Source organism: Trachemys scripta, chromosome 6, assembly GCF_013100865.1.
Source record: "Trachemys scripta elegans isolate TJP31775 chromosome 6, CAS_Tse_1.0, whole genome shotgun sequence".
Lineage (NCBI taxonomy): Eukaryota > Metazoa > Chordata > Testudines > Emydidae > Trachemys > Trachemys scripta.
Window position 1 is genome coordinate 18698521 of NC_048303.1, and position 26935 is coordinate 18725455.

The following is a 26935-nucleotide window of genomic DNA, read 5'->3' on the forward strand; positions in this document are numbered from 1 at the left end:
TTCCTCATGCATTGGTACTCTAAGTACACATTATTTGATAAAAAATTTTAAAAAAATTCACTATTGGCAATTAATACCAAAATGTTGTTCTTTTCAAAATCATATGGCCTTGTATTGAAGAGATGAACTTGAAATCTGAGAACCAGGAATTCCTGTGGAAATTCTCTGGATCATTTGAAATTTCAAATGGCCCTGTTATGCAAATAATCCCGCCTCACCCCTCCTTTTCAGTGCTCTGGCAGTTACTTATTCTTGCCAGCTTTTGCTATGGCTGGACTAAGAGCCCTTCATGTCTCTGTTTGGCACTGTTCTCTGGGAGCTGAACTGTGCAGCTCCCTCCATAAGGCTTTCAGAGTTTAACCAGACTCCTTCTATTCAGAGACTGACAGTTCTTTCATGTTTGGGAAGTAGTGATCCAACACCTTCAAAAGGTCACTTGTATTTGCATGAGTAAAACACCTCTGTTTTTTTCTTTCTTTCTTATTTTATTAGGACGAGTCTCGACTCCTCAGAGTTAAGGTTGTTTCTGGCATTGATCTAGCAAAAAAAGACATCTTCGGAGCCAGGTATGTGTGTTGCGTTCAGCACTTGTTTGAAATTTATAGTACGGGCACTATAGCAATTTTGTAGCTGTTTATAAACACAATGAAAGATTCTGTGATGTGATCGCAACCGGTGTAGATCATGGGATGTCTGTTAGGAGGCTAGCAAGCAATTTAGTTTCACACCCTCTGGAATAGTCCCTCCCACACCACAGAGTACTCCAGTTTTCTGCCGCTGCAATAGGCACCACAGAAGGAGGCAGCTCAAGCTTTGGTAGTGGTTTTAGATACTGTATTTAAAACGACTTTTTTTTTCTTCCCCTCTGATTTTAAGAGGGGCAGAAGGCATGAAGGATGCAGTAACTCACTTCAGTTTCTGATAAAGCACCACTCCTGCTATTGGTTTCAGCAGCAGTTGTGCTGGTGTTTAGATACAGAAGCCTGATAGGATTGTTGCACTGTGATTTATTGGTTGGTTTGTGTGTATGGGTGTTTTTTTGGGTGTGTGGGGGCATTGCGGTTAGGGCAGTCAATCTTATCCAGATGTCACTGGTAAAGTTCCTGTGTACTCTGCCTTTTAAAAAGAAAGTGGTTTGAAAGGTTTCTCCAATCCAGTCCATGTGGGAGAAGGCTAGGAAGTGTTAATGTGAAAAAAGCATGGAACAGACCATGCTGATATTTTTGCCAAATAGGAAGCCTTTGCACTCCATGTGAAGGGCCTGTTTAATAAAATGCTGATTTAGTGGAGTGAAAGATTTCAGGCTGAGGAGTCAGCATTTATGCAAAAAGGAGTACTTGTGGCACCTTAGAGACTACCAAATTTATTTGAGCATAAGCTTTCGTGGACTACAGCCCACTTCTTCGGATGCATAGAATGGAACATATATTGAGGAGATTATATACATATACATATACACACATACAGAGAGCATGAAAATGTGGGAGTTGTCTTACCAACTCTGAGAGGCCAATTAAGTAAAAGAAAAAAAACTTTTGAAGTGATCATCAAGCTAGCCCAGTACAGACAGTTTGATAAGAAGTGCGAGAATACTTACATGGGGGGAGAGATTCAATGTTTGTAATGGCTCAGACATTCCCAGTCTCTATTCAAGCCTACATTGATTGTATCTAGTTTGCATATCAATTCAAGTTCATCAGTTTCTTGTTGGAGTCTGTTTTTGAAGCTTTTCTGTTGCAAAATTGCCACCCTCAGGTCTGTTAAAGTCAGGTTAAAGTATTCTCCGACTGGTTTTTGAATGTTATGATTCCTGATGTCAGATTTGTGTCCATTTATTCTTTTGCATAGAGACTGTCCAGTTTGGCCAATGTACGTGGCAGAGGGGCATTGCTGACACATGATGGCATATATCACATTGGTAGATGTGCAGGTGAACGAGCCCCGGATGGTGTGACTGATGTGGTTAGGTCCTATGATGGTGTCCCTTGAATAGATATGTTGCAACCATTTATGCATTTTTATGCAGCCATTTCACAGATTCCCCCCCCCCCCCCCCGACCTGCTAAGTGTTTCAGGAATCACTGGAATATGCAGGCTCACAGTTCAGTTAGGGTGAGAATTACAGAAGTTTTTCAGCTGAAGACCAGTGGCTGGATGAAGAGAGAGAGAGCCAGCCAGAGGGCATAAACCAATTTTCACACAAGTGGCTGCTACCTGTCAATCAACAGAAAGTGAACAGTCCATGGTCTGCACTGATATAACCTCAAACAGGGTGACAACTGGCAGAAATGAAAGCTGTGGTTAAGTGTTTCTGATTTAAAAAGTATGGAAAGGCCACTAGGCTTACTTCCAAGTTCTTTCCTTTTAAAAATTGTATATTTTAAAACACTTTTTGCTCCCAGCCTAGACTTATTGTGCATGCACTAAACCAGTGGTTCTCAACCTCTTTTCATTTGCGAACTCCTAAAAAAAATTTCAGATTGAGGTGCGGTTCCCTTTGGAAGTCTTAGATGTAGTCCACGGACTCCCAGAGATCTACAAACCACAGGTTGAAAACTACTGTTCTCTGGTAATGACAACCTTTCCTTTCGCGGATCTCTTAGATGTAGACTGCAGACCTCCAGGGGGTCTGCAGACTACAGGTTCATAATCACTGCACGAGACAGCTCAAGCCACAACTTGCAGGCCTGAAGGAGTGTCCACTTAAACATAAAAACACTCTCTGAGAAGCAATATTTCTTGAACAACCATGCAAATTAATAGGATGGGCATATTTGAGAATTTTTGGAGTGTGCCTACAAGGTAAACAAATCCCAACCTCTGGCAGACGACTGATAGAGAAGGAGTGAATTCTAAAGCCAAGGACCCTTCACGTAAATCATTTAACCAGCAACCCCCTTTTCAAGTCCCCTTTAAACTGAGTAGGTTCTAGCTTGAGTATCCCTGCTGACCTCAACCATGTTGCATGAGGAGCGAGGTAGTTTCCAAACCATTTAGAGCTTTTTTTAGGTTAAGACCCACAGCTTGAATTCCACCAGAAAAGTTACTGGCAGCCAGTTTAGCGCTGAATGTAAAAAGTGGACTCCCTTACTGCAACTAACTCTAGCTTCATAATGTATTAATGAGCCTTCCTATGGATTATTTTGTGTTTTCTTTAATTATGCTAAACTGTAGTCCATCCGTTTGATTATCTAGTTTGAAACTACTTAAAAGCAGTAATTGAAGGTTTAATCACCTCTTGATTTTTTTTTTTTTTTTTTGGTGAATCTTGCATAAGACGAAGCCCTTTCTTTCTCCTCTAAAATTGCTATTTGAAATAGCTTTTGACTGCTGACTATAAGCAACAAAAAAGCGGCTCATGTTTGGAAGTGATCAGATACATAGTGCTTGCTGCGTAGACTAGTAATAGTACTGTTAATAGTGTTGGCTAACTTGCACTACAGGAGTACAATTGCTTGCACATCCAATGTTAGCGTTTATCTCATGGGAGACCTTTCACCTACTCTTTCAGCTGAAGGTGAGATGCTGCAGTAGCAAAGGGAAGAGGGAAAAAGGGGAACAAATTCTGGATGAGGGTGGAGTGGAGAAAGGAGAAAACAATTTCCATTAAAAAAAAAATTAAGACTAGAACTATGTTTTGTTAACTTTGGTTTTCAGCTCTTTAATTTGGCTCCAACCTTTTTGTACTGGTAGACAGTGATTGGCTTTATATATTTAATTGTCGCAAATGAAGAAACAAAATCTGGCCAAGTTGTAACTAAATTTGACCATTCATGTAGTTTATTTAAAAAACAAAACAAACTAGTGTTTGGGTAGGCAAATTATCTTATCTTATAGAGAATGTTCATGTTGGGGTGTAAGGGCAAATTTAAAAAAGAATCTGAGGAAAATGAAAAATTCCTTAGCATACATGTAATTCTTTACAGGATACATGGGAAGCTTTATAATTGAATCCCTGGCACTGTAGTATCTTCTCCATCAGCCAGACCTCTCATACGTTGTAAATATTTAAGATGCCTTAATCAAAAGAGAGTCTGAAGTTTGCTGAAGAATGAATATACCTCAAAAATCAATGTTATATCTTTGAGTTCAAATGCTTAAGTTGTGTGAATTGGCAATGAGTTCTATTGATATGGCCCTTAAATATTTAAAGTAACTGTCTCAAGTCCAGTAGGGTTTTCATTAAGCTAAACTGTTGAAAACATAAGTAGGAGTATGTTTTTAACATTGTTTGAAATAGATATTTTCTAAAAATGATATTATGGCATTCAGTTTTAATGAAATGCTTGCACTGCTGAGCTGACAAACTTCTCAGAAAGCTTTTTGTGGGGAAAGGTTTTTTTAAATGGATTTGCATTTTCTGCTGCTAGTTTTACAGTTTATGCTGCTTGACTCGAATATGATTAAGTTTCCACAAATATCTATCTTTCCAATGTAATTGTCAAGCATACCTCCCCTAAAAATTATCATGCTGATAAGTTGTGTTGAGTTAATCAATAATCAATGAGGTATGGAACTCTACATTACTTACGCTGTAGAACCTAATTTCAAATAAAACTGTCTGGAGGAAAAGTGTGAAATTCTAAAGATTGTTAAATTTTCATTTTATGTGTGAGATCTGCTAAAATAGCACTCAAATAATCATATCAAAGAGGGTGGTGGTTTTTTGGTTGGGGGGAGGGGGGAGAAACGCGCATACAGCATAACTCTGTCTGCTGTGTAAAAAAAAAAAAAAAAAATTTTTTTTGGAGGGGAATTGTGATGGGATAATCTTTCAGCACCCTGTCACGGGTTCAAATCTTGTCAAACTCAGCAGCAGCTGAAAGCCATTGTGACATGTTTGTTTTTGTGAAGTCTGTGGATAGTCGCAGTCTAGCTGCTGGGCGGTAAGTGTCCACGTCATGGAAAAGCCCACCATGGTTGCCACCCTTTTTGGCAGACGCAACAGAGAAACGAACTGAGTGGGCCACGTAGCCTGAACCATCCTCTTGTTCATAGGTGGGAGAAAGTACAGAGGTGTGGAGATCAGTGAATCAAAGGGCTGGAGGTAGGAACAAAGAGGTTGTTCTGCAAATTAGTTCAGTACTTTTCTTCAGAAAGACCCCTGATTGCGCCAGGTTCTATTTTGCAGATTTCTGGTGTAAATGCGTGTGATGGTGCCTGAGTTTTGTATAGCGTGCTGAACCCACGCATGGCCCAGTCTCTGCAATGCAGGAAAGGGGGTGCTCATCCTCTCTTCCCCAGTCAGAGGTGGACTGGTAGATGTTGTCTCTGCCTCCTTACATGTATTCCAGGCCTATGAAGCCTCTTCCTTCCCTCCAGGTGCCTGCCCTCAGGAGGAGGGGAGATGGTCGGACTCTTTCCTCTGGCTCCTCCTGTTGTCTAAGTCTGAATCTGCCTTTGGGCTGGTGAGTGGAGCTCTTATCTGGGCAGCCCCACACAGAAAGGAAGGGTGGGGTGGGTGAAAGCAGGGGCTGCGGAATGCCATTTGAAGTGGGAGGCATAGGTTCTTTTCCTCCCACCCCTGTCTGATGCTCCTTTTCCCCTCTCAGGTACCCTTTCCCATCAGCAGCTTGGCACCTCTGGCCCATGAGCCCCTACAAATCTCCCCCTTCCCCCAACATTTGAGTGAGTGGTGCTATGACCTGAGCACGGGATTGCAGCACCACTAAGGTTTGGCCTGGCCAAAAAGTGGTCTGGCCATGGCCCACGTGGCCCCACTGCTCTGCGCTCTCTGGGTCTTCACAGCTGAAGATGAGAGAGAGCTTCCCAAACCTATGCCAGTCTTTTTAGGTGACACATCTGAGGAACTGTCCCGGATTGAGGTGTCATTAGAGGAGGTTTTTGGAACAAACTGATAAATTAAACAATAATTCACCAGGACCAGATGGTCTTCACCCAAGAGTTCTGAAGGCACTCAAATGTGAAATTGCAGAACTACTAACCGTGGTATGTAACTTAACTTATTTAAATCAGCTTCTGTACCAGATGGCTGGAGGATAGCTAATGTGACTCGAATTTTTAAAAAAGGATCCAGAGGCAATCCTGGCAATTGCAGGCTGGTAACCCTATCTTCAGTACCAGGCAAATTGGTTGAAACTATAGTAAAGTACAGAATTATTGGACACACATATGAACATGAGAAGAAGGAGAGAAGTCAACATGGTATTTATAAAGGGAAGTCATGCCTTGCTAATCTACTAGAATTCTTTGAGGGGGTTCAACAAGCACATGGACAGGGGGAATCCAGTGGATATAGTATACAGTACTTAAATTTTCAGAAAGCCTTTGACAAGGTCCCTCACCAAAGGCTCTTAAGCAAAGTAAGCTATTATGGGATAAGAGGGAAGGTCCTCTCCTGGATCAGTAACTGGTTAAAAGTTAGGAAATGAAGGGTAGGAATAAATGGTCAGTTTTCAGATTGGAGAGAGGTAAATAGTGGTATCCCCCCAGGGTTTGTACTTGAACCAGTCCTATTCAACATATTCATAAATGATCTGGAAAAAGGGGTGTGGCAAAATACCTTCTTCTCCTCAGCAGGCTCAGTCCCTTTTAGCCTTGGAGAGACAGGCTTGGGCAAGGCAAATCCTTGTAGGTAGCACAGGGTCCAGCTATTCCTTTCCTCAGTCAGTCCTGTGTGCTTGTTTTGCTTCCCTTCTGGGGAGGGAGTGCAGCCTTCCTTCCTGGAAGGGTTCTATGTCTTGCTACACCTAGTCTACTGGCAGCTTCCCTGCTTCTCTCACACCCTCCCCTTCCATGCCGGGAGGGTTTAAAAAGGTCTCAAGCAGTTGGAGCCAGCTGAACCTAATTAGTTCCCTGGTAACCCCTTTTCCAGCTGAACCTTATTTCCCCCTGGTTATCTCTCCTCAGTGGATAGGGAGAGGCCTTTTAAACCCCCTGGGACTAATTACTTATCACCCCTCCTCCCCCACCCGCTTGTAGCTGTTTGTCCTGGGTTTACCACAGGGTAAACAGTGAGGTGGCAAAATTTGCAGATGTTACAAAACTACTCAAGATAGAACAGGAGTACTTGTGGCACCTTAGAGACTAACAAATTTATTAGAGCATAAGCTTTCATGGACTACAGCCCACTTCTTCGGATGCATAGTTAAGGCAAAAGCAGACTGCAAAGAATTACACAGGGATCTCACAAAACTGGGTGACTGGGCAACAAAATGGCAGATGAAATTCAATGTTGATAAATGCAAAGTAATGCACACTGGAAAACATAATCCCAACTACACATATAAAATGATGGGGTCTAAATTAGCTGTTATCTGTCAACAAAGAGATATTGGAGTCATTGTGGGTAGTTCTCTGAAATCATCCACTCAATGCAGCAGCAGTCAAAAAAGATAACAGTGTTGGGAAACATTAAGAAAGGAATAGGTAATAAGATAGACCCAATATGATATTTACCTATATAAATCCATGGTACGCCCACATCTTGAATACTGCGTGCAGATGTGGTCATCCCATCTCAAAAAAGATGTATTGGAATTGGAAAAGATACATAAAAGGGTAACAAATATGAGTAGGTGTATGAAACAGCTTCCATATGAGGAGAGAGAAAAAAGATTGGGACTTTTCAGCTCAGAAAAGAGACGACTAAGTGGGGGGGGGGATATGATCGAGGTCTATAAAATCATGACTGGTGTGGAGAAAATAAATAAGGAAGTGTTTTTTTTTTTTTTTTACCCCTTCTCATAACACAAGAACTAGGGGTCACCCAATGAAATTAATAGGCAGCAGGTTTAAAACAAACAAAAGGAAGTGTTTCTTCACACAACACACAGTCAACCTGTGGAACTCTTTGCCAGAAGATATTGTGAAGGCCAAGAACAGGGTCCAAAAAGGAACTAAGATAAGTCCATAGAGGATAGGTCCATCAATGGCAACCCTATCCTCTGCTTGCCAGAAGCTGTGAATTGGTGACGGGATGGATCATTTAATGGTTACCTGGTCTGTTCATTCCCTCTGAAGTAGCTGGCATTGGCCATTGCTGGAAGACGGGATACTGAGCTAGATGGACCTTTGACTGGACCCAGTATGGCTGTTCTTATGGAGTGATGACCTGCTGCTGTTGTACACATGAGCACTTTTGGATCTGGAACTGGCCTCCGTTTCCCTCCGCTCCACCAAAGGCTCAGTTTGGAAGATACGGGGAAAATGTCACTCTATGATGCACCTACCCATACCCTTGCCACTACAGGACATCACTCCCCCATGTTGGTGGGGCATTGTTGCCCACAGCTACTGGTTGTGTAGACCATGTGCTCTCTGGATAACTGAAGACTGTTAATTTCCCAGTGCTTTCTTTGTCTCCTTTCAAAAGTGAAAAATATGGTTTGAGGAAAAGCTGCTATTTAAATGCTCTTTGTGAGGAGGGCAGTCAGGTGACCTACACTAAATATTGATACACTTATAATCTCTGGAATGAGTGACTCATAAAGTGTTTAATGAAATGGTATTTTGAAAACTAGCATTAGAACTGCATAATTACAGTCATAGTAGCTGATAAGCTACTTCAAGGTTGAGTCATGGCAGTATTTAATACTGGGGCAGAATGTGAACACTACTGTGTGCCTATGAAAGGTGCCTTACAAAACATGTTGTATCTTACATATAGAACCACCTCAATGGGCTTTCTTTTAAGGATTTAATATCAGGAATTACTGCTATGGGTCATCTTAATTTTAGACATCAACAATTGGCAAGTGATCATTTTTAGAGTTTGAAAGTCCTCTTTTCCCACTGATTACTTCTGAAGAAAATCACTATCCTTTGGAATACTTGAGAAAGTATTTTAAAACAAAAATTGGGCTCCACAATTTTCTTCCTTTTATCGTTTTTTTTTTTTTTTAATTTAAATTAAATGAAAAACTGTAACTGTTTTTGATCTGTGGTATTGCAGTTAGGCTGTAATTCAGGATATTCCAGAGTTGTTCAGTTAAGGTGGCCAATTGAACAAAAGAATAGATTGGCAGTTAGAATAGCCCTCATCATTGACCTAAGAATGCACTCCACTGGAATGTAAAGTTCTATTTCATAGAGCGGTAGCTAAATTGGAGTGATTTCTAGGTGTGCCAGATTTCTTCCTAAGCAATTTTGTTAACATTGAAATAACTGCGTCTTATCTTTTTTTGGTCTACTCAGTATGGCATGCTTTTTATAAAAAAAAAAAAAAAAGGCAGGTGGGATCTTAACTGTAGAGTAACAAGTTTTAAGTATTGTAAATTAATATCTAGTGAAACTCAGTAGTTTTGGATGGAACATTGCTAGCTCTGCACTGGGCAATAACAGAGTATTAATTTCCATGAGCAGCTTTGTTTGTGTGTAACCATTATTGCATGAGCACTGATGCACTTACATATTTTACAACCTGAGGTTGCTATTGAAATTACGGCATTATAATTTGAGTAACTTTTTAATTCTTTCTCTTAAAAACGATTGTTTCTTAAATGTTTGGGTTAAATTATTGAAGGAATTCCTTCTCTTGTTTATCATCCAGTGCAAATTATAAAGCCATGAGTCATAATCGTGGTGCACACTGAAAACAGTGCTGTATTTATTTTTTCTGTATGTATTTGTATTGTGAGAGTGCCCAAGGCTTCAGTCAGGATTGAAGTCCTATTGGGTTATTCACTGTACAAACAAATAAAAAGACATGGTTCCTGGCTCAAAGAATTTGTAATGTTAAAATATAATCTCATGTCCTGACTGGGTGTTGTTTACTAACATTTCAGTGATGTGTCTGTGAGCTTCTCGTCCTTTTCTCCCTTGTCACACCTCCCTGCCCCCGCACTCAGTGATGAATTCCCCCATTCGCTGCTTAAGTGAGGCTCCTGTGGTGGTTCTGATGACTCTTCCAGTAATAAGTATTTACAGGATCATGCCTTAAATCTGTTTTTTAAATAGATGAATAAAATAGATCTGATCTATTTTTGGAAGTGTGGAACTTAACTCGATTAATCTAGGTCTTCTCTGTGTGGGGACATGGATTCATAACTGTAGCGGAATAATGATTATACTGTAGTTTTGCCAGAGAAATTATTCTGCTATGGCTCGGCCAATCCATTTCCCCATGTAGACAGGCCTTTAATGTTCAGGTATGGCTGTTCAGCAGCCCCTGAAAGTTAGGGTCCATGTTGCTAGTCCAGTGCAATACTTTACATTAACTATCTTATAAAAAAAGATCATCATAAATCACGTGTTGAAGTTCTGAATGATTTACTTTATATAGTTCCTCTCCCCTGCTGTCTTGTTTTTGCATCATGTTAAATTTTATAACTTTAAAAAAAATTATTTATTACACATATAAGCATATTTTAGGGATTTAACATTTAGTAATCTTAATTCAGAATTATTAAGGAGTATTTGTGTTGGGTATCTAGGACATCTCTGAGGATGGAATTTGGTTGGATGTATTGGTGGGTTATTTGGCTTAATTATGGGCAAATCTTTTTTAATAGGTATATGCATGCATGAAATGCTTTCAGAATAGAAGGCAATAAATGCATTATTGGCTGTATGAAAGTTACGCTGACATTCTTACTCCAGCAAATTTGGAAAGAATGAAGGGTATGTTTTGGACATGGGACTAAATTACTCTGCTGCTACTTCCAGAGTCTTCGAAAAATATACTATACGTGAAATTTTGGCTATCTAAAAGTTTTTTAAAAAGAAAAGGTTTGCAACCGAATGATTGAAAAAAATCCTTAACATGAAACTACATTTTACTTCTAACTGCATCATTGTTCAGTATTTGCCACCAGTGGGTTCACTGATAGACAAGTTGAAGTTGTCCCTGCTCTGAGGAGACTACCATCTAAAAGGCACAGCTAGGACAGCAAGCTTTTATTTGCCCTAAATTTTCTGCGCTTAATACCCTTGGTTAACTTCAATGGTGGGCGTGCTAGAGCCAACAGACTCCAGGTTGCTGCTGGCATTTTAAGAACATAATTTTGAGCAAGTCTGTGTGAAATGTGGCTGAATTCTTCTGGTTTACATCAATTCTGTTCTTATTGATTGCTGTGGAAGTAGCACATGTATAACTGAGAAAAGAAAACTTGGCTCACAGATAATAGATGACAGACATTTATACCTTTATATTTACCAGGGCTCCCATTATTGTTTGTTCTGTTCAAATAATGGGCAAAGAAGCCTGTTATGAAGACCCAGAGGTCATGTTAGCTTGGAACTAGGGTGACCAGATAGCAAGGGTGAAAAATTGGGACAGGGGGTAGGGGGTAATTGTCACCTATATAAGACAAAGCCCCAAATATCAGGACTGTCCCTACAAAATCGGGACATCTGGTCACCCTACTTGGAACATAATTTTTAAATACACTTTTCTTCCCACTGTTCATTTCCTCTGCAGAAGGCAATTGAGTGACGTGAGTTAGTGTCAAGAAGTTTAGATTACTTGCCTACACAAATTCCTTTTTTAAAATGCACTAGTACACAAGAATTAGTTGTTCAGAACACCCTAATAAGGAACTTCTGTATAGATTATATTCATGGGAGCCTGAGCTCCCTCTGGTGGTTAATTGAACATATACATTTTATCTTTTACTTTAGCTAAAATACATTGATTGACTTTTTTAAAATAGTTAATGGTATATTCAAATCCTGTTGTCATTAAATGTCATTGTCCTTGCTAGTAAGATGACTTCTTGAAACTAAAAATAAACTAACTCAAATTAAGCACGATTTTTTAACAGTGAGGTTAATTAACTACTAGAACAACTTACCAAGTGTTGTGTTGGATTCTCTATCGCTGGCAATTTTTAAACCAAGGTTGAACTAGAGCATTTTTTCTTTCTTAACCCCCTCCCCCCCAACCCAACCCTCCTAAACAAAAAAACCCAAAACAACTCCACCCTTCCCAGCCCCCCATCCAAAAAGGAATTAATGCAGGGAAGGCCTATGGTTTTTGTTACTCAAGAGGTCAGACTAGATGATTTCTTCTGACCTTAGAATCTATGAAACCCTTAATTCAGCAAAATAACATAGTCATATGGGGTGTTTTAAAAAAATTCTCATAATTATTATCCTTGGACATCAGGGATTGAGCAAAAACACACTCAGGACAATGCCAGCCTGACAAAAGAGTAAGTAATGCTGTCAAAATAACATTGTAGTGGCACAAAACAGAACATATTTGTGTGACTGTGATTCTATTACAATATTTAGTCTAGAGGGTCTTTCTGCAGGTGAGGCCAAAAGAAAAGCTACATCTACAGTGCAGTTACATACCCATGGCTGGCCCATGCCAGCTGATTCAGGCTTCCCAGGTTTGGACTGCAGGGCTGTTTAATTGCGGCATAGACGTTCAAACTGGGGCTGGAACTCAGGCTCTAGGACCCTGCGAGGTGGGAGGGCCAGAGCTTTCCAAGCCTGAAGGTTTGCACTGCAATTAAGCAGCCGTTTAGCCCAGTCCAGAGAGCCTGAGTCAGCAGGCATGGGCCAGACACTGGTGTCTAATTTCAGTGTAGACATACCTAAAGTGTACAGTTCTGCAACCCTAACTCAAATGAGTAATTACTTACATGAGTAATGATTGAATCCAAGAGGACTGCTTGCCTAAATAGTAATTATTTAAGTAGATTTAGACAGGTTGAAACCCTGAAGCATGAGCTTTAGGAACATAAGATATAACCTGGAAGCCCCGGGCTGTTGAGCCCTGTCCCCCATCATCCCAAGCATCCCCGTCATACAATTGCACTCATAAATTTGCCCAGCTCTCTTTTAAAACTGAGTCGTTTGACCCCCCCACCCCCCAACTCCTCTTGGGAGGCTGTTCCAGATAAAATAGGAATTAGCTGTGTTTAAATTTAAAAAAAACCACACACACAAAAATACCCCTAGTTAAATTTTAAAATGAGAGAATGTGCAGAGGTTTGAAGTGAGAGTGCACACACAGAAGGAAAAGGGGTGGGGTGGAGAATTGAGCATGGGTGTAAGCAAAGGTTATTTTAAAATAAGGTTAGACATTCTCAAATTATCTAGCCCTTGTAAGTACGTGAGCTTTATCAGTATTGCCCTCCTCCTTCTCTCACCCACTGTTTAAGCCCACTTGTGCATCTGGTCATAAAAGGGGTGGTGTTTTTCTTGAGGTAGGATGATCCTGTGGTTAAGCACCACTTTGGGATTCAGGAGAGGTGGGTTCAGTTCCTGGCTCTCATATGCTTCCTGTGTGAACTTGATCTCTGTAACTCAGTTTCCCATCTGTAAAATTGGGATAGTACTTCTTTTTTTCCTGCCTCCTTACTGGTCTGTTATATGGGGCAGGACTGTCTCTTGATACTTGATAATATCAGTTATTCCAATCCGCCTTTCAAGCCAGCCACTTCTTGTTTGGCAGATTTCTTAGAGGCATTGTTGCAGAGGTCAGTCTTGAAGAGGGATTTGAAAGAGGGCACAACAGTGGCTTTAAACTAAAGAAGTGTATTCCAAGGGGCAGCATGGAAGATGCAAGCATTTATACAAGAAGCTGATAAACGGGTGGTCGAGGCTGGTATTGTGAGTGGAGAGGGAACGCCATTCAATAGAAAACTGACTGATAGTAAAGTTAATGATGTGTGTAAGAAATCTTCATTTGTAGAGGTTGAAAAATGCAGGTTAATTCTGGCTGCTGTAAAAGAGGGGGGAAATTTTGACAACCACAATCATGAGGTTTGAGGTCAATAATGAGGTCTAGATACATATGTATTAAATTTGCAATCTAGTGTGTGTCTGATGGTATTACATTAAAAAGCGGTTGTGCTTTTATTTTTAATGCAACAAAGCTTTCTGTAAAACCTTGTGTGCTCTTCCCCGACCCCCCCCTCCCCCCCCCCCGCTCTAGCCAAGCCAGCCTGCCCCCCCCCTTCCCCATCCGCCCCCCTCATCAGGCTTCTGTTTGCACTTGAAAAGTTGGGTAATGCACAGAGATTGGGCTACTGTGGGCAATAAACGGTATGCCCCTCTATGTTGTGTAGGCAGCAGCAGAGGGCACCAGAGGGCTTCATCTGTCTGCAGCACCAAATGGAAGTTTTGTGGGCCTGATTATTGGGGCATTCAGGCTTTTCTAGCTTCCCAATTGGCATCAAAGGGTTCTGCCCATTGATACCTAGAATACCCTGAAATTTTGGAATGGATCAGATGTAGTTTTCAAAAGTTACCTAATTCTATAAAGATAGGCAAACAGCAATGATCACTAATTGAGTATAGGGCCTTGCTTTGCTCGACCCACTAGTAGGCATTGTTGAAAATTTGTTGAGGGGTTTTATGAAAAGTTTTTAACTATTGTTTGGAAATTTGTGATGAACCAATTTTGAAATGAAAACTTTTCCTTTTGATTTGAATGGAAATGAATCTCCTTTCCACTTTCTTCCCAGCTTATTTCATTTTGAATCATTTTGTTGAAAAATAAGAATCTCATGAAACACTCTGATTTGTATTTTTTTTTTTTTGCATGAAATGAATAGTTTCATTAAGAAAGCATTCACATTTTTCAGCCAGCTCTGCTTACTAATGTTCTTTGTGTATTGATTTGTTTGTAGATCTTACCTAATTATGGGAGTGCAGGAACCCACTGGGGAAGTTCACGGGGCAAAGTCAAATGTTCAAACAAATTCAAGGGGAAGAAGTGGCTCTAACTGAGGGAACTAGTGTTGTGCTTTTTTTTTTTTTTTTTTTTTTTTTTAAACATAGCCTTCCAAAGAACTGAAGACAAACACGCATTTCAGAGTGAACTGAATTATGGTATAAGTAACACCTGCTATTACTATAATTGAAAGAAGCAAAATAAGCAGAGTATTTTTTTCTACTTTGAGAATTTGACAGCGCTGTTTCAGTGGTAGCCATGTTAGTTTGTATCGGCAAAAAAAGCGAGGAGTCCTTGTGGCACCTTAGAGACTAACAAATTTATTTGGGCATAGGGCTTTCATGGGCTAGAATCCACTTCATCAGATGTATGTACAGCGCTGTGTGTATAGTCAGCTTCACTGTTTCCCCTATGTTTCCAATTGTGTTTTTTTTTTCTTTTCTTTTTTCTTTTGTGGGCCTTTCACACAGCAACAAGGAGAGAGAAAAAAACATTGGCAAAATAGGAAAATGTGGCTGTGGAACCACAGAAAGAGTGAGGTGACACTAGTTTGAATTTATCTAAGCTGACGATTCTAAATTGACACTGTCCCTTTTTAAGTGTTCAAAGTGAGTTGTAGTTGGCACTCACCTAAGTGGATCAATAAACTTTGACATTGGCGTCTTTTGAGTTTTGATACCAAGGCACAATATTTGGGATGTTAGACTAATCCTGGTTAGAAGGGAAGTAAGCACATGTGAGTAATGGGAGGGGAGGAGGTCTATAAGACTGTTGTTAGTGAGATGCAGTATTGCTAGTGCAAGATGTTCCACAATTGAGTCAGACCCCCAAAACGTGAAATACTTTTGGTAACTGAGCCTTTACAGTTTGTTTTCCAGCTTTTCTCTGCAACCATGAGGGCTAGAATCTTTTTTATTTAAATAAAATAAAAAGCTTTGCTTCTCAGGTAATCCCAGGACTCCAGCGGGTGGGGATTTAAGAAAAACACCAGATACAGCAAGAGGCTGATGATAGTGCTAAATTGAAAACACTGAAGACGCAGCCCATGTTCTGAAAGTTTGAGAAACTCTGGATAGTGGGACCTCACTTGGTATCCGCACCTTATCTCAGGCATTCTGTCTCCCCCAGATAGCATGTTTAAGAAGAAATTAATAGCTTACTAGCTATCTGTGCACAAGATACTTAAAAAGGTAACACTTGGAGTTGAATGAACCTTTTAAACATTCACAAAAAGCATCTTAATAGAATGTGATCTGCAGTGGGAGATGGATTTGTGCCCCCTTTTGCTTCTTTCAAGAAATAGTCTGAAAGTCTCTCTCTGTTAATATTAGAGTATATGTGTCACAGGAACTGGCTTCTAATTTTCCCTGGGGATGTTCAACCCCCGCTCAGCCCAAGGCCCTGCCCCAATCCACCTCTTCTCGCAAGCCCCCACTCCGCCCCGCTTCTTCCTGCCCCCACCCCTGCTAAACCCCTTTTCCCAAGGCCCCACCCCCACCTGCCTCTTCCCCCTCTTTCTACCCCCTCCTCTGAGCGTGCCCTGTCCCTGCTCCTTCCTCTCCCGCTCCCTCTGAGCACCTCCTGAATGCCACAGAACCACTGTTCCATGGTGTGCAGGAGGGGCTTAGAGGGAGGGGAAGGAGTTGATTAGCGGGGCTGGCGGCAGGAGGGAGGGGAGCTTGTCTGCCTGTGGGTGCTAAGCACCTGCTAAATTTTTCTCCATGGGTGCTCCAGCCCTGGAGCATCCATGAAGTTGGCACCTATGATATGTGTAATGTCAAGTTTAGTCTTCTCTGGTTATGCTGGAGTACTCCTTATGGATCAGATGTGGATAGCAAGCTCCCTCAGACTTAAACGGAAAAGGCAGAAGTGTTGAATCATTAACAACACAAATTTTTGTCCTTAACATTTCTCAGGTGTTTGAGTTAAATGGTTGCTAGCAACATGTATTTTAAGTAGTTTGAATAAAACACACTTCCTCTCTCTGCTAATAAGGATTTTTACTTGCATGATGCACATAATAAACTTACAACTTCACCGGAATCTTGCAGTCTTTTAGGAAAAAGATTAGTGTATAAAAACCAAAGCTTAATTTTATATGGGGCAAAACCTCTCTGACCTCCCTCCTCTACTGATCACTTTTAGCCATCCAGAAGAGGTTTCCATTTTTTATGCTTTACTAGCCTTTTTCCTTTTAAATTTAGGGATACCCCAAATCTGACACAGAAGGACATACTGGCAGCTTGTACAGATAAATTTTCACTGCCTCTTGACATTAGGGTTTTTTTTTAAGAAAAAGTAGTCATAACTTGTATCATAGAGTCAAAGTCTTGTCTCTTCCTTGATGAATGAATTGAAATGTGCTCATCTGAGTTCATTAGCAGTAAAAGCCTGCAATTCTCCTCACCTTGCAGTTATGGAGGGTGCACAGCGGCAGTTATTACCTCAATTCAGCAGTCTGGTCTATGTGGGCAGTCTTATGCCTCATCAGTGTTCCGTTGGAGTCAGTGGGGTTTCCCAAGGGCACAGGAGTTTGCCTGTGTGGTGGTAATTGCAGAACTGCGACCTAGGCCTGTGCCAGTATATTTGACTTCATACACCTCATATTTCAGGTGGATCTTCCATATCCTTTGCTTGTCTGGAATTAATGGTTATGACTTAACAAAATCTGTGTAACAATGGGAACATCCTTAACCTTTGTAAGCCTCCCAAGTAATCTGAAAATATTGTTCTAATTTGTCTACTATTCATTGATACTCCACGGGTGCTTCACTCTGTAAATCCAGAATAACTGAGCAGGATTTGATGTCTTTTCCATTTAAGAACATTAACTTATGCTTGGGAGGATGGAAATGCTTTAAAAACAAACAAACAAACAAACCCTGCCTTCCTGCTAACATACTTATTACAACCACAGAGTAACCCTTGGAGCTGTACAAAACGTGAAGTAAAAATTATCCATTCAAAAGTAGGTAAATTCCAAAACTACTTGTGATGTAAGTTCTTTTTTTTTTTTTTTTTTTTTTTTCTGCCTAATGCAATGAAATAAAGATATTGGTCAATCATTAACAACTGTTAAAAACCTGCCCCAAAGCCTTTCCTCGTGAAACAGCTCATAGGTTAACTCAACTTTAGACAGGTGCAACAAAACAAAGTGTCTCTTTAAATCCCAGTACCTTGACCTGTGTGGTCCAGGCCATATTAAATACAACCAGTAAAATGAGTGTTGACAGATAAAACATCAACCAAACCTATAAAGTATAGATCAGTAACATGATTGAGCTGATAGGATAGTTATGTAGTGCTTTTCCCACCAAAAAATCCCCAGGTGTCCTACAGCACGGAGGTATCTCTCTTCATCTGCTTAGGACACAGAAACGGCTGCCTTTGAGATGGAGGTTGGCAGCCACACAGGTAACTGGTTTGCAGTATATTGCACAACTGGTAAGGGAAAGTAGGAGGAAGTTGCACTCTGGTATCAAGGCAAATTTCCATTTAAAAAAAATGACCACTGGGGATGTAATCCATGTACAGCAGACAGGATGTCCACTTTAGAGATCACCAGGACTGACTGTTCTCTTGAGAGACTGATTCATTTGTATGCAGTGTTGGTCCCAGGATATTAGATGACGTAGGTGAGGTAATATCTTTTATTGGACCAATGACTTCTGTTAGTGAGAGAGACTAGCCTTTGAGCTTCCTGTTGGCAGGAATGACCTGCAATTGCTGATGCCACCCACCAGGCACCATTAGAGCACCTGCTGAGCAGGTAGTTACATTGCCACTGGTTTTGCTGCCCTCCTCATTGAATCTAAACAGGAAAGGAGTAGCCAGGAGAAGGCAGCTGCAGCAACAGCAAATGGAAGAGGTGGGGACAGATGGTGAGGGCCCCTAATGCTGGTTCCAGACAACACCATCTTCTCCCTCAATTTTCAGTTACCCCATATGCTAGCATCCTGCCTGGCCCCCACTCAGCCATCCAGACATTGACCTGCCTAGTGAACAGTTGTAATTTTGCTCTGAATGTAGTCAAACCAAATGTCTCAAAGCCAAAACAACCAAGTAGCTAGTATAAATGCTGCATGATACACTTTAACATTTCTTAAAAGGGCTCCAGAGGTGACCCTGGCAATTACAGCCCGGTAAGCCTAACTTCAGTACCAGGCAAAAGGGGCGAAACTACAATAACCAGAATTATCAGACACATAGATGAACATGATTTGTTGGGGAAGAGTCAACACAGCTTTTGTATAGGGAAATCCTGCCTTACCAATCTGTTAGAATTCTTTGAGTGGGTCAATAAACATGTGGAGAAAGGTGATCCAGTGCATATAGGATACTTTGACTTTCAGAAAAGCTTTGCCAAGGTCCCTCATCAAAAGTTCTTCATCAAAATAAACAGTCATGGGATAGAAGGATCAGTAACTGGTGAAAAGATAGGAAACAAAGGGTAGGAATAAATGTTCAGTTTTCACAGTGGAGCAGGGTAACTAATGGGGTCCCCCAAGGATCTGTACTGAGACCTTTGCTGTTCATATTCATAAATGATCTAGGAAAAGGGGTAAACAACGAGGAGGCAAAGTTTGCAGATGATACAAAACTACTCAGGATAGTTACATCCAGAGCAGACTGCCAAGTTACACGGAGATCTCACAAAACTGGGTGACTGGGCAACAAAATGGCAGATGAAATTCAATGTTGATAAATGCAAAGTAATGCACATTGGAAAACATAGTCCCAACTATACATATAAAATGATGGGGTCTAAATTAGCCTTTACCACTCAGGAAAGAGATCTTGGAGTCATTGTGGATAGTTCTCTGAAAACATCTGCTCAATGTGCAGCGGCAGTCAAAAAAGCTAACAATGTTGGGAATCATTAGGAAAAGGGGATAAGTAATAAGACAATAAACACCATAATGTGAATTTATAAATCCATGGTACACTCACCTTGTCTACTGCATTTGGTTCTGGTTGCCTCAACTCAGAATTGGAAAAAGTACAGAGAAGGGCAACAAAACAGCTTCCATACAAGGAGAGATTTAAAAAGACTGGGACTGTTCAACTTGGAAACAGAGATGACCGTTGGGAGATATGATAGAGGTTTGTAAAATCACTGGTGTAGCGAAAGTGAATAAGGAAGTGTTCTTTATTCCTTAATGTAGCATGTGAATCAGGGGTCACCCAATGAAATTAGTAGGCAGCAAGTTTAAAACAAAGAAAAGGAAGTATGACTTTACATAATGCACAATCAGCTTGTGAAACTTGTTGCTAGGGGTTGTTGTGAAGGCCAGAAGTATAACTGGATTAAAAAAAGTATTAGGTATATTCATGGAGGCTAAGTCCATCAATGGCTATTAGCCAAGATGATCAGGGATGTAATCCCATGCTCTGTGTCCCTAGATCTCTGATTGCTAGATGTTGGAACTGTACGATAGGGGGTGGATCACTTTAGTATTCACTCCCTCTGAAGCATCTGGCACTGGCCACTGTTGGACGACAGGATGCTGGGCTAGAGGGGCCATGAGTTTGGCTCAGTGTGACCATTCTTATGTAACGTAGCAATGTTTAAAAGGAAATTTATGTATTAACATTATCAAAACCTATTATTTATCAAATGATTCCAAGTACTTCTGTGACCAACCTCAGAACCAAAAATGTGTTGTTACAGATCATCACAAAACAACTTTTGAAACCCAACTATTCATTGTAAGATGTTCAACATAACCACTGACCTGAACTTGCTAGGCCTCTGACAGTTCCTTTTATAATCATGAGTTTTCCATCAAATATGTAGAGACACTTGGATTAAAGCAAACAAACTCCTCCTCCTATCTCTTCCTATACAACAGTATCTCTCAACCCTTCCAGATTGTACCCCTTTCAGGACTCTAATTTGCCTTGTGTAGCCCAAGTTTCACGTCACTTAAAAACTACTTGCATACAAAATTAGACTTAAAAATACAAATGTCACAGTACACTGTTACTGCAAAATTGCTTACTTTTTAATTTTTATCCTATAATTATAAAATAAATGAACTGGAATATAAATATTGTACTTACATTTCAGTATACAGAGCAGGATAAACAAGTCACAGTCTGTATGAAATTTTAGTTTGTCCTGCGTCACTAGTGCTTTTTATGTTGTAAAACTAGGCAAATATCTAGATGTGTTGATGGACCCGCTGGTAGACCTCTGTGTATTCCCGGGGTACCCATTCCTCTGGTTGAGAATCACTGCTATAGAAAATGATAATGGTTGATGAGAAGCAGTCATTGCCGCTGTTGACAATGTATCTTTGTCCCCTCCAAAAATTCCGTGGGGCTGGGTCTGTTGGTAAGGTATACCAACTTCACACTGGCCGGGATAGGGTTAACTATCTGCTATGGGCTCAGTCAACTCTACCCTGCTACACCTGCTTGGATGAAGGAGTTAAAAGGGGAGAGCACCGCTCAGCTGGGGGCTGACTGGGAAGCAGACCTGACCTCCAGCTCCTGATGAGAGAGAGAGACAGAGACCTTGCTGGGGACAGAGACTGCTTGAGAAACTGCTGTCAGCCAGATCCAGGGGGAAGGTAGGCCTGATGTGGGACTACAGTCAATGGCCTACCTACAGTGTCCTTTTAGAGACTGCTGCCTGACAGAGCCTCCCTGAGGGAAGGGAGGCCTGACACAGGACTGCTGTTGGAACTTACTGCCAGAAACTTGCCTGGGAAACTGCCACCTGTTAGGGCCTCCCCAAAGGAAAGGAGGCCCGACACAGGGCTATTTGTTGCTCCTTTGCTCCCTGTGCCTTGTTTGTTATGCAGCAGGTGGCCTTACCTGATGGGAGCAACAGCCAAATAAAACTCATTTTTGTTTCATTACATTTGACCAAGGTTCTTGGTAGTGGTTTGTTCTGTGCCCAGGAGCAACGTGGGTCACAGCCTGGTAAAAGTCAAGATGTTGCAAAAAGTGGAGTTGATAGTTGACATTATTGAAACCATAACCGGGATGGTGCTAGGAAGCACTAGTGCTGGAGAGGTGTAATTGAGGGCAGAATTTATATTGATCATTATGAAGTACAGGGCAGGGGCGGGGGAATAAATCTTTGTACATAGAACACGTTGGCTCTGGAAGCCCAAGTGACCCAATAAATATGAAACCACATGATGCCAGATTTAGTCAGTTTCTCAGGTTACATGAACTTTATCCTTTTTTGGAGGAACAGGTAGTCTCTATTCAATGTTGTCTCAACACAAATTGATTAAATCTGTAGTAATTTTGGAAATCAGTTATGTGCACATTATGCTAACATTCACTGGCTGTATCAGTAGTGAAAACAAAATGACTTACTACATTTTTTTTTTTTTTTTGAGAGACAAGGTGGGTGAGGTGATATCTTTTATTGGACCAGCCTCTGTTGATGAGAGAGACAAGCTTTCGAGCTACACAGAACTCTTCTTCAGGTCTTTTCTTCAGCTTGTCTCATCGACAGAGGCTAGTCCAATAAAAGATACTACCTCACCCACCTTTTTCTCCAATATCCGGGGATCAACGTGGCTACAGCAACACAGCATATGTTTTTTGAGGCTTATTAAGGTAAATTCAAATAAGCTGGTATAAATGAAGAAAAACAACAGTTTCTAAAGGACTTTAAACTTACTCCCTTTCCATTTGCTCTTGTAACTTTGTCTTCGAAGGTACTTTGGGGCTTTTAGACAGAAGATATGGATAATTGGTATTGCTACAGTGTATGAAATCATCTGAGGTTGCATCAGGTAGATGACAAACCCCAAATTACTTTCAGAGGTAGGGTTACAGACATGTAAATGGCAAATTCTTTAGCCCTGTAATGGTACCTGCAGGGGTACTGCATTTTTTTCCTACTATCTTTTAACATTCAATAGAGTTCTTTTCCTTATAAGTCTGTTTGTATAAAGAGAAAATATATTAGATTTTATTCATGTAGTTCTCAGCTCTAACAGGAGGCTATTAAGAAATGATGTTCATTTTAAATGCAGTAATTGACAGGTTACTTCATATCCTTTTATAGAGTCAAATACAGCATCTTTTATGAAAAGAAATTTGAAAACTTCCAAAAACAAAATAGTCGTAGGAGCCTTAGAGCTCTTTAGATATCACCAGTTTATTCGGGCTTTTCCAGGGATAATTGGAGCAGGTATAACTTGGCAGTTTTTATTATGCTATTTTGCTATGGGGCAATACAGGAAAACTCTAGTTTGTATTGCATTTAATGCCACTAGTGTGCATTAGAATACACAAAATTCCACATACAATAATCATCCCATCAGTGAACAAAAGGCGTGAGTATCTTCAGGCCCTGCACTGAAATCCTGATGCATGTGTAAGGTATGCAAAGAACAAATTTCATCAGAGACTAGTTTAGCCAGAGGGATTTTCCTTTCTGATTCACCTGACCCGGTTAGTTTTTGCTATAAAGTGTAGTATGTAAGCACAGTTCAGTTTGCTCTAGTATATGGCCGTCAGTTTGAAAATATAACAACATCAAGGAGCTAGGATTTAGTGGGATGAAAACTCATTATGTTTGAGCCTGCTGGTGGCACCTGATTCAATGTAAAGAAACTTCCTCTTTAAGCATTACCCACATACTGGAGGTTTTTGTCTGAGTTTGTAAATTGTCTTTTAAAATCATGAACTAGCCCCCTAAATCAGATTTTTAAGAGTTGGACCATTATACTGTAATTGTTCAAGAATGTATTACTGTTCAAATTCCTGTCCAATCTAAATTATAACTGATGTGTACAGTTGCCATTGTATCTCACTTAAACCATGTTTGTTTTATAGGGCAAGAGTGATATATTACTGCATACGTACTGCTTCTGTGCTGGGGGTGGGGTGGAGATGCATTTGTGTCTCTGCTTGAAGTTGTGTTTTAAATGCACTCCAAGAAGCAGTCGGTCTCTGTTCTTAGATCTGCAGTATGCAATCATAATAGGGTGAATTAGGGGGCAGAGTGGAAGCCTTAGCTTTCTGTTCCCTTGGTTTAGTAGGCTAATAGCATCTAAATATGTTGGATTGCTCCCCCACCCCAGTTGGATATAATAACTGTGATAGTGAGAGGGAGGTGAGGCAGGATGATAGAAAATCCCATTTTGTTGTTATTCTCCCCCCCCCCCCCACCTTGCTCAAAATAAAACTAACCCAGCCAGTGTGGGTGTTTTTCCTTGTTTTTTCTTTGGGGGGGGGGGGGGCTTTTTTGGAATATTAGTGTTACACTGAGTTGTTCTGCAAGTCCATAAACTATTATTGAAGCTGTCCAGCCCCTGGGCCTCTTCACTTGACAGTAGTTAACCTGCTGGTATGCGGAGGCCACTACCTATCCTACCAACCAATCACTGCCTATTATGCTGCCCAATATTATCTCATGATTTCCTTATTCTGTCTGCACAAGTTATCACTTCTCTTTATACATTGGATTGTAAGCTCTTTGGAGCAGGGACTATCGTTTTGTTCTGTGTTTCAGCAGTGCCTAGTTTTTTGATAATACAAATGATCTTGATCAACTGGAGGAAAGAGGTGGTAGTGGTGACCTGACGAGCCATTACACCAAGTTAAGTTACCACATCACTTATAACATTTTATCAGTAAGCGGTTTTTGGTGATAGCTGTGTTCTTCCTACATAGATCTGATTTTAAAAAAATAAAAATAAAAAATCCATGCATTGATTCTCTTTCTGTTTTTTAGGTAATGTTTTCACCTGCCTTGGTTCTGAGGGATAATGCTGGACCAAATAAGCAACCTTGGAAAACCAGTAATTTTAATAGACCACACCTCTTAATTCTAGCTATATGATATATACACAAAAAGATTTACCAATACTCTCCTGCTGGGTGGAGCTCTGCTATGTTGGGTGGTGTGAAACTGTCGTGTGGGAAACTACTGATTCCAATCCTGCAAAGCACCTCACCCTCTTTCCCAGCCAAAATGTGCATTTGGATGAGATATGCAGAATGTGGTGGTGCCTCTCATCAGCCAGCTTATTGTAACAATGAATTCTAATACAAACAAGTGAAACTTAATTGTGTCTACATTTGATTTCTCTTCACAATGGTGTTGTCTTCACTAACTCATTTCTGTACCCTCAGTTCTCCTTATTTATGTGCATCTGCATCCTCATTTAGGGGTATGCCTGCAGTGGCTTCTCTTTAACCCACTGTTCTTCAGTGTGTTGTACTTAGCATAACATTTTTTTAACCCCATCTGAGTAAACCCGTCCTCATGACAAGTTAACCACTGTGAAGTAAGTTCTTAACCTGCTGTGATTTCCTACCTTCATTAAAGTATCTTGAAATCCTTTATCTCCTGCTTTGGCAGTCACAATGATGCTTCTGTGAAGTGTTTCTATTATTAAATGTGCATCTCATGGGCTCAACCAGTCACGACTATGCATCTTTCAAAGTATGCATTGACTAGGTACTTAGAATGCAACATACCTTCTTCAGGTTGAAATCAAGATCTCACCACACTTTTAGATGGGCTTATTCCACCCAAAAGATTCCCAACAACAAAGCTTCAGGATCTGACTGTTTTACCTGCTGAAATCTACAAATGTGCAAACAAAGCTTGCTGCAAAGATTACACGAGGCATTGCTACTCTGTTGGGAGGAAGAAACTGTACCACAAGATTTTTAAGGATGCTCGTTTCATTCAACTCTATAAAAACAAAGGAGACAGAAGTAATTGTAATAGCCACAGAGGTATATCTCTTCTTAACATCTTGGGAAAAATCTTAAGCTGTATTCTTTTACCTAGCTTTCAAACTTTAGCTGAGAGAATCTATCCTGAGAGCCAGTGTGGCTTCCGCTCAGGAAGGTCCACCATAGACATGGTCTTCTCTGTAAGACAACTGCGGAAAAAGTGCAGAGAGAAGCATGTTCCACTGTACACTGCTTTTATAGATGTAACGAAAGGCTTTGACGCGGTGAGTTGGTCAGGGCTTTGCATTATTCTGAAGAAGCTTGGTTTGCCATCTATATTGCTAAACTTTGTGAAATCCTTACATGATGGCATGAAGAAACTGTGATGTATGAAAACTAAGAGATTGACTTGAGATTGTTTAACATCAACAGTGGAGTGAAGCAGGGTTGCGTACTGACTCCTACATTGTTTAATATTTACTTCTCATTCCTGATTCAACGTATGTTCCATGATATTCGAGACGGTGTCTATCTTAGCATTAGACACGATGGAGGTTTTTTAAAGATTGCAAGGCTCAGTGCTAAGATGAAAGTGAAGGAGATCATCATAAAGACCTGTTAGCAGATGATGCATCCCTTGTGGCTCTCACTGTTGATGCCTTACAACATCTTATTACCAAGTTCTCTGATTCATGCAAAATCTTTGGGCTAGCAATAAGCTTGAAGACTGTTATGCACCAAGGCTCTTCAGAACCAATTCCAGATATTACCTTCAATCGTATTCATCCATATGTTGTTGACCAATTTTGCTACCTTGGCTCTACTGTTACCAGCAATGTAGATCTCAATGCTGAGCTCACTAGTAGAATCAGCAAAGCAGCCAGGAACTTTGACCTTTTGCAAGACAGAGCCTTGAACAATAACAAATTCTCAACTAAAGTGAAAATCCGTATTTGAGAGTTGTTTTATCCCCTCTTCCATATAGTTCAGAAACATGGATGACTTACACCAAACATAACAAAACACTAAACAATTTTCATATCAGATGCCTGCATAAAATTCTTTGAATAAGATGGCAAGACAGGGTGACAAATGTGGAAGTGTTAAATTGTTCTGGTATGTCATTCGTGGGAACGTTGATTAGTAAGAGAAGACTCAGGTGGCGATGATTTAATATCCTTTGGAATCTCTGTGGATGATTGGGAAAGGAGTGCAGAATGCTCCTCTGGTTGGCAGAGCCAGCTTGTAGATGGAGTGAGGCAGACTGGATCAAGCTTTGTGGTGATTGGCATCAGAGAAAGAAAGAGAGAATCTGTTGCTCGGATTTAGAGCATTGCTAGTGTGTGAGTGTGCCCTACCTGTGGATGGGACTATCATTTGGACATTGGACTCAGTGGCCATCAAAGAACTTCTTGGCGCATGCGACTGTGCCTCCGCCCCTCCCCCCCCCCAAAATCCACTCTTGGGAGGTATCCCCATTTTGTTGTGATCATTACTGAATAAACCACCCCCCGAGCGACATAAGTTACACCGATATAAGTGCTGGTGTGGACAGGGCTATGTTGGTGGGAGAGCTGGCATAGCTACTGGTGCTCACAGGGGTTGGAGTAGTTAAGCTGACGGGAGAGCCGTCTTACGTCAGCTTAGAATGGCTACATTAGAGAGCTTACAGCTGCAAGCTGT

The 26935-nt window shown here is 40.7% G+C and overlaps 1 protein-coding gene across 4 annotated transcripts in view; it reads left to right on the forward strand.

The window, feature by feature from the left end:
• Window positions 1-26935, forward strand: part of NEDD4L (NEDD4 like E3 ubiquitin protein ligase) — a 337595-nt gene that overhangs the window by 79467 nt on the left and 231193 nt on the right. For all 4 annotated transcript variants that reach the window (XM_034774262.1, XM_034774264.1, XM_034774265.1 and 1 more), the window contains exon 2: window positions 493-566. In XM_034774262.1, the coding sequence (XP_034630153.1) occupies window positions 493-566 (74 nt within the window). The remainder of the gene's footprint in view (window positions 1-492; window positions 567-26935) is intronic.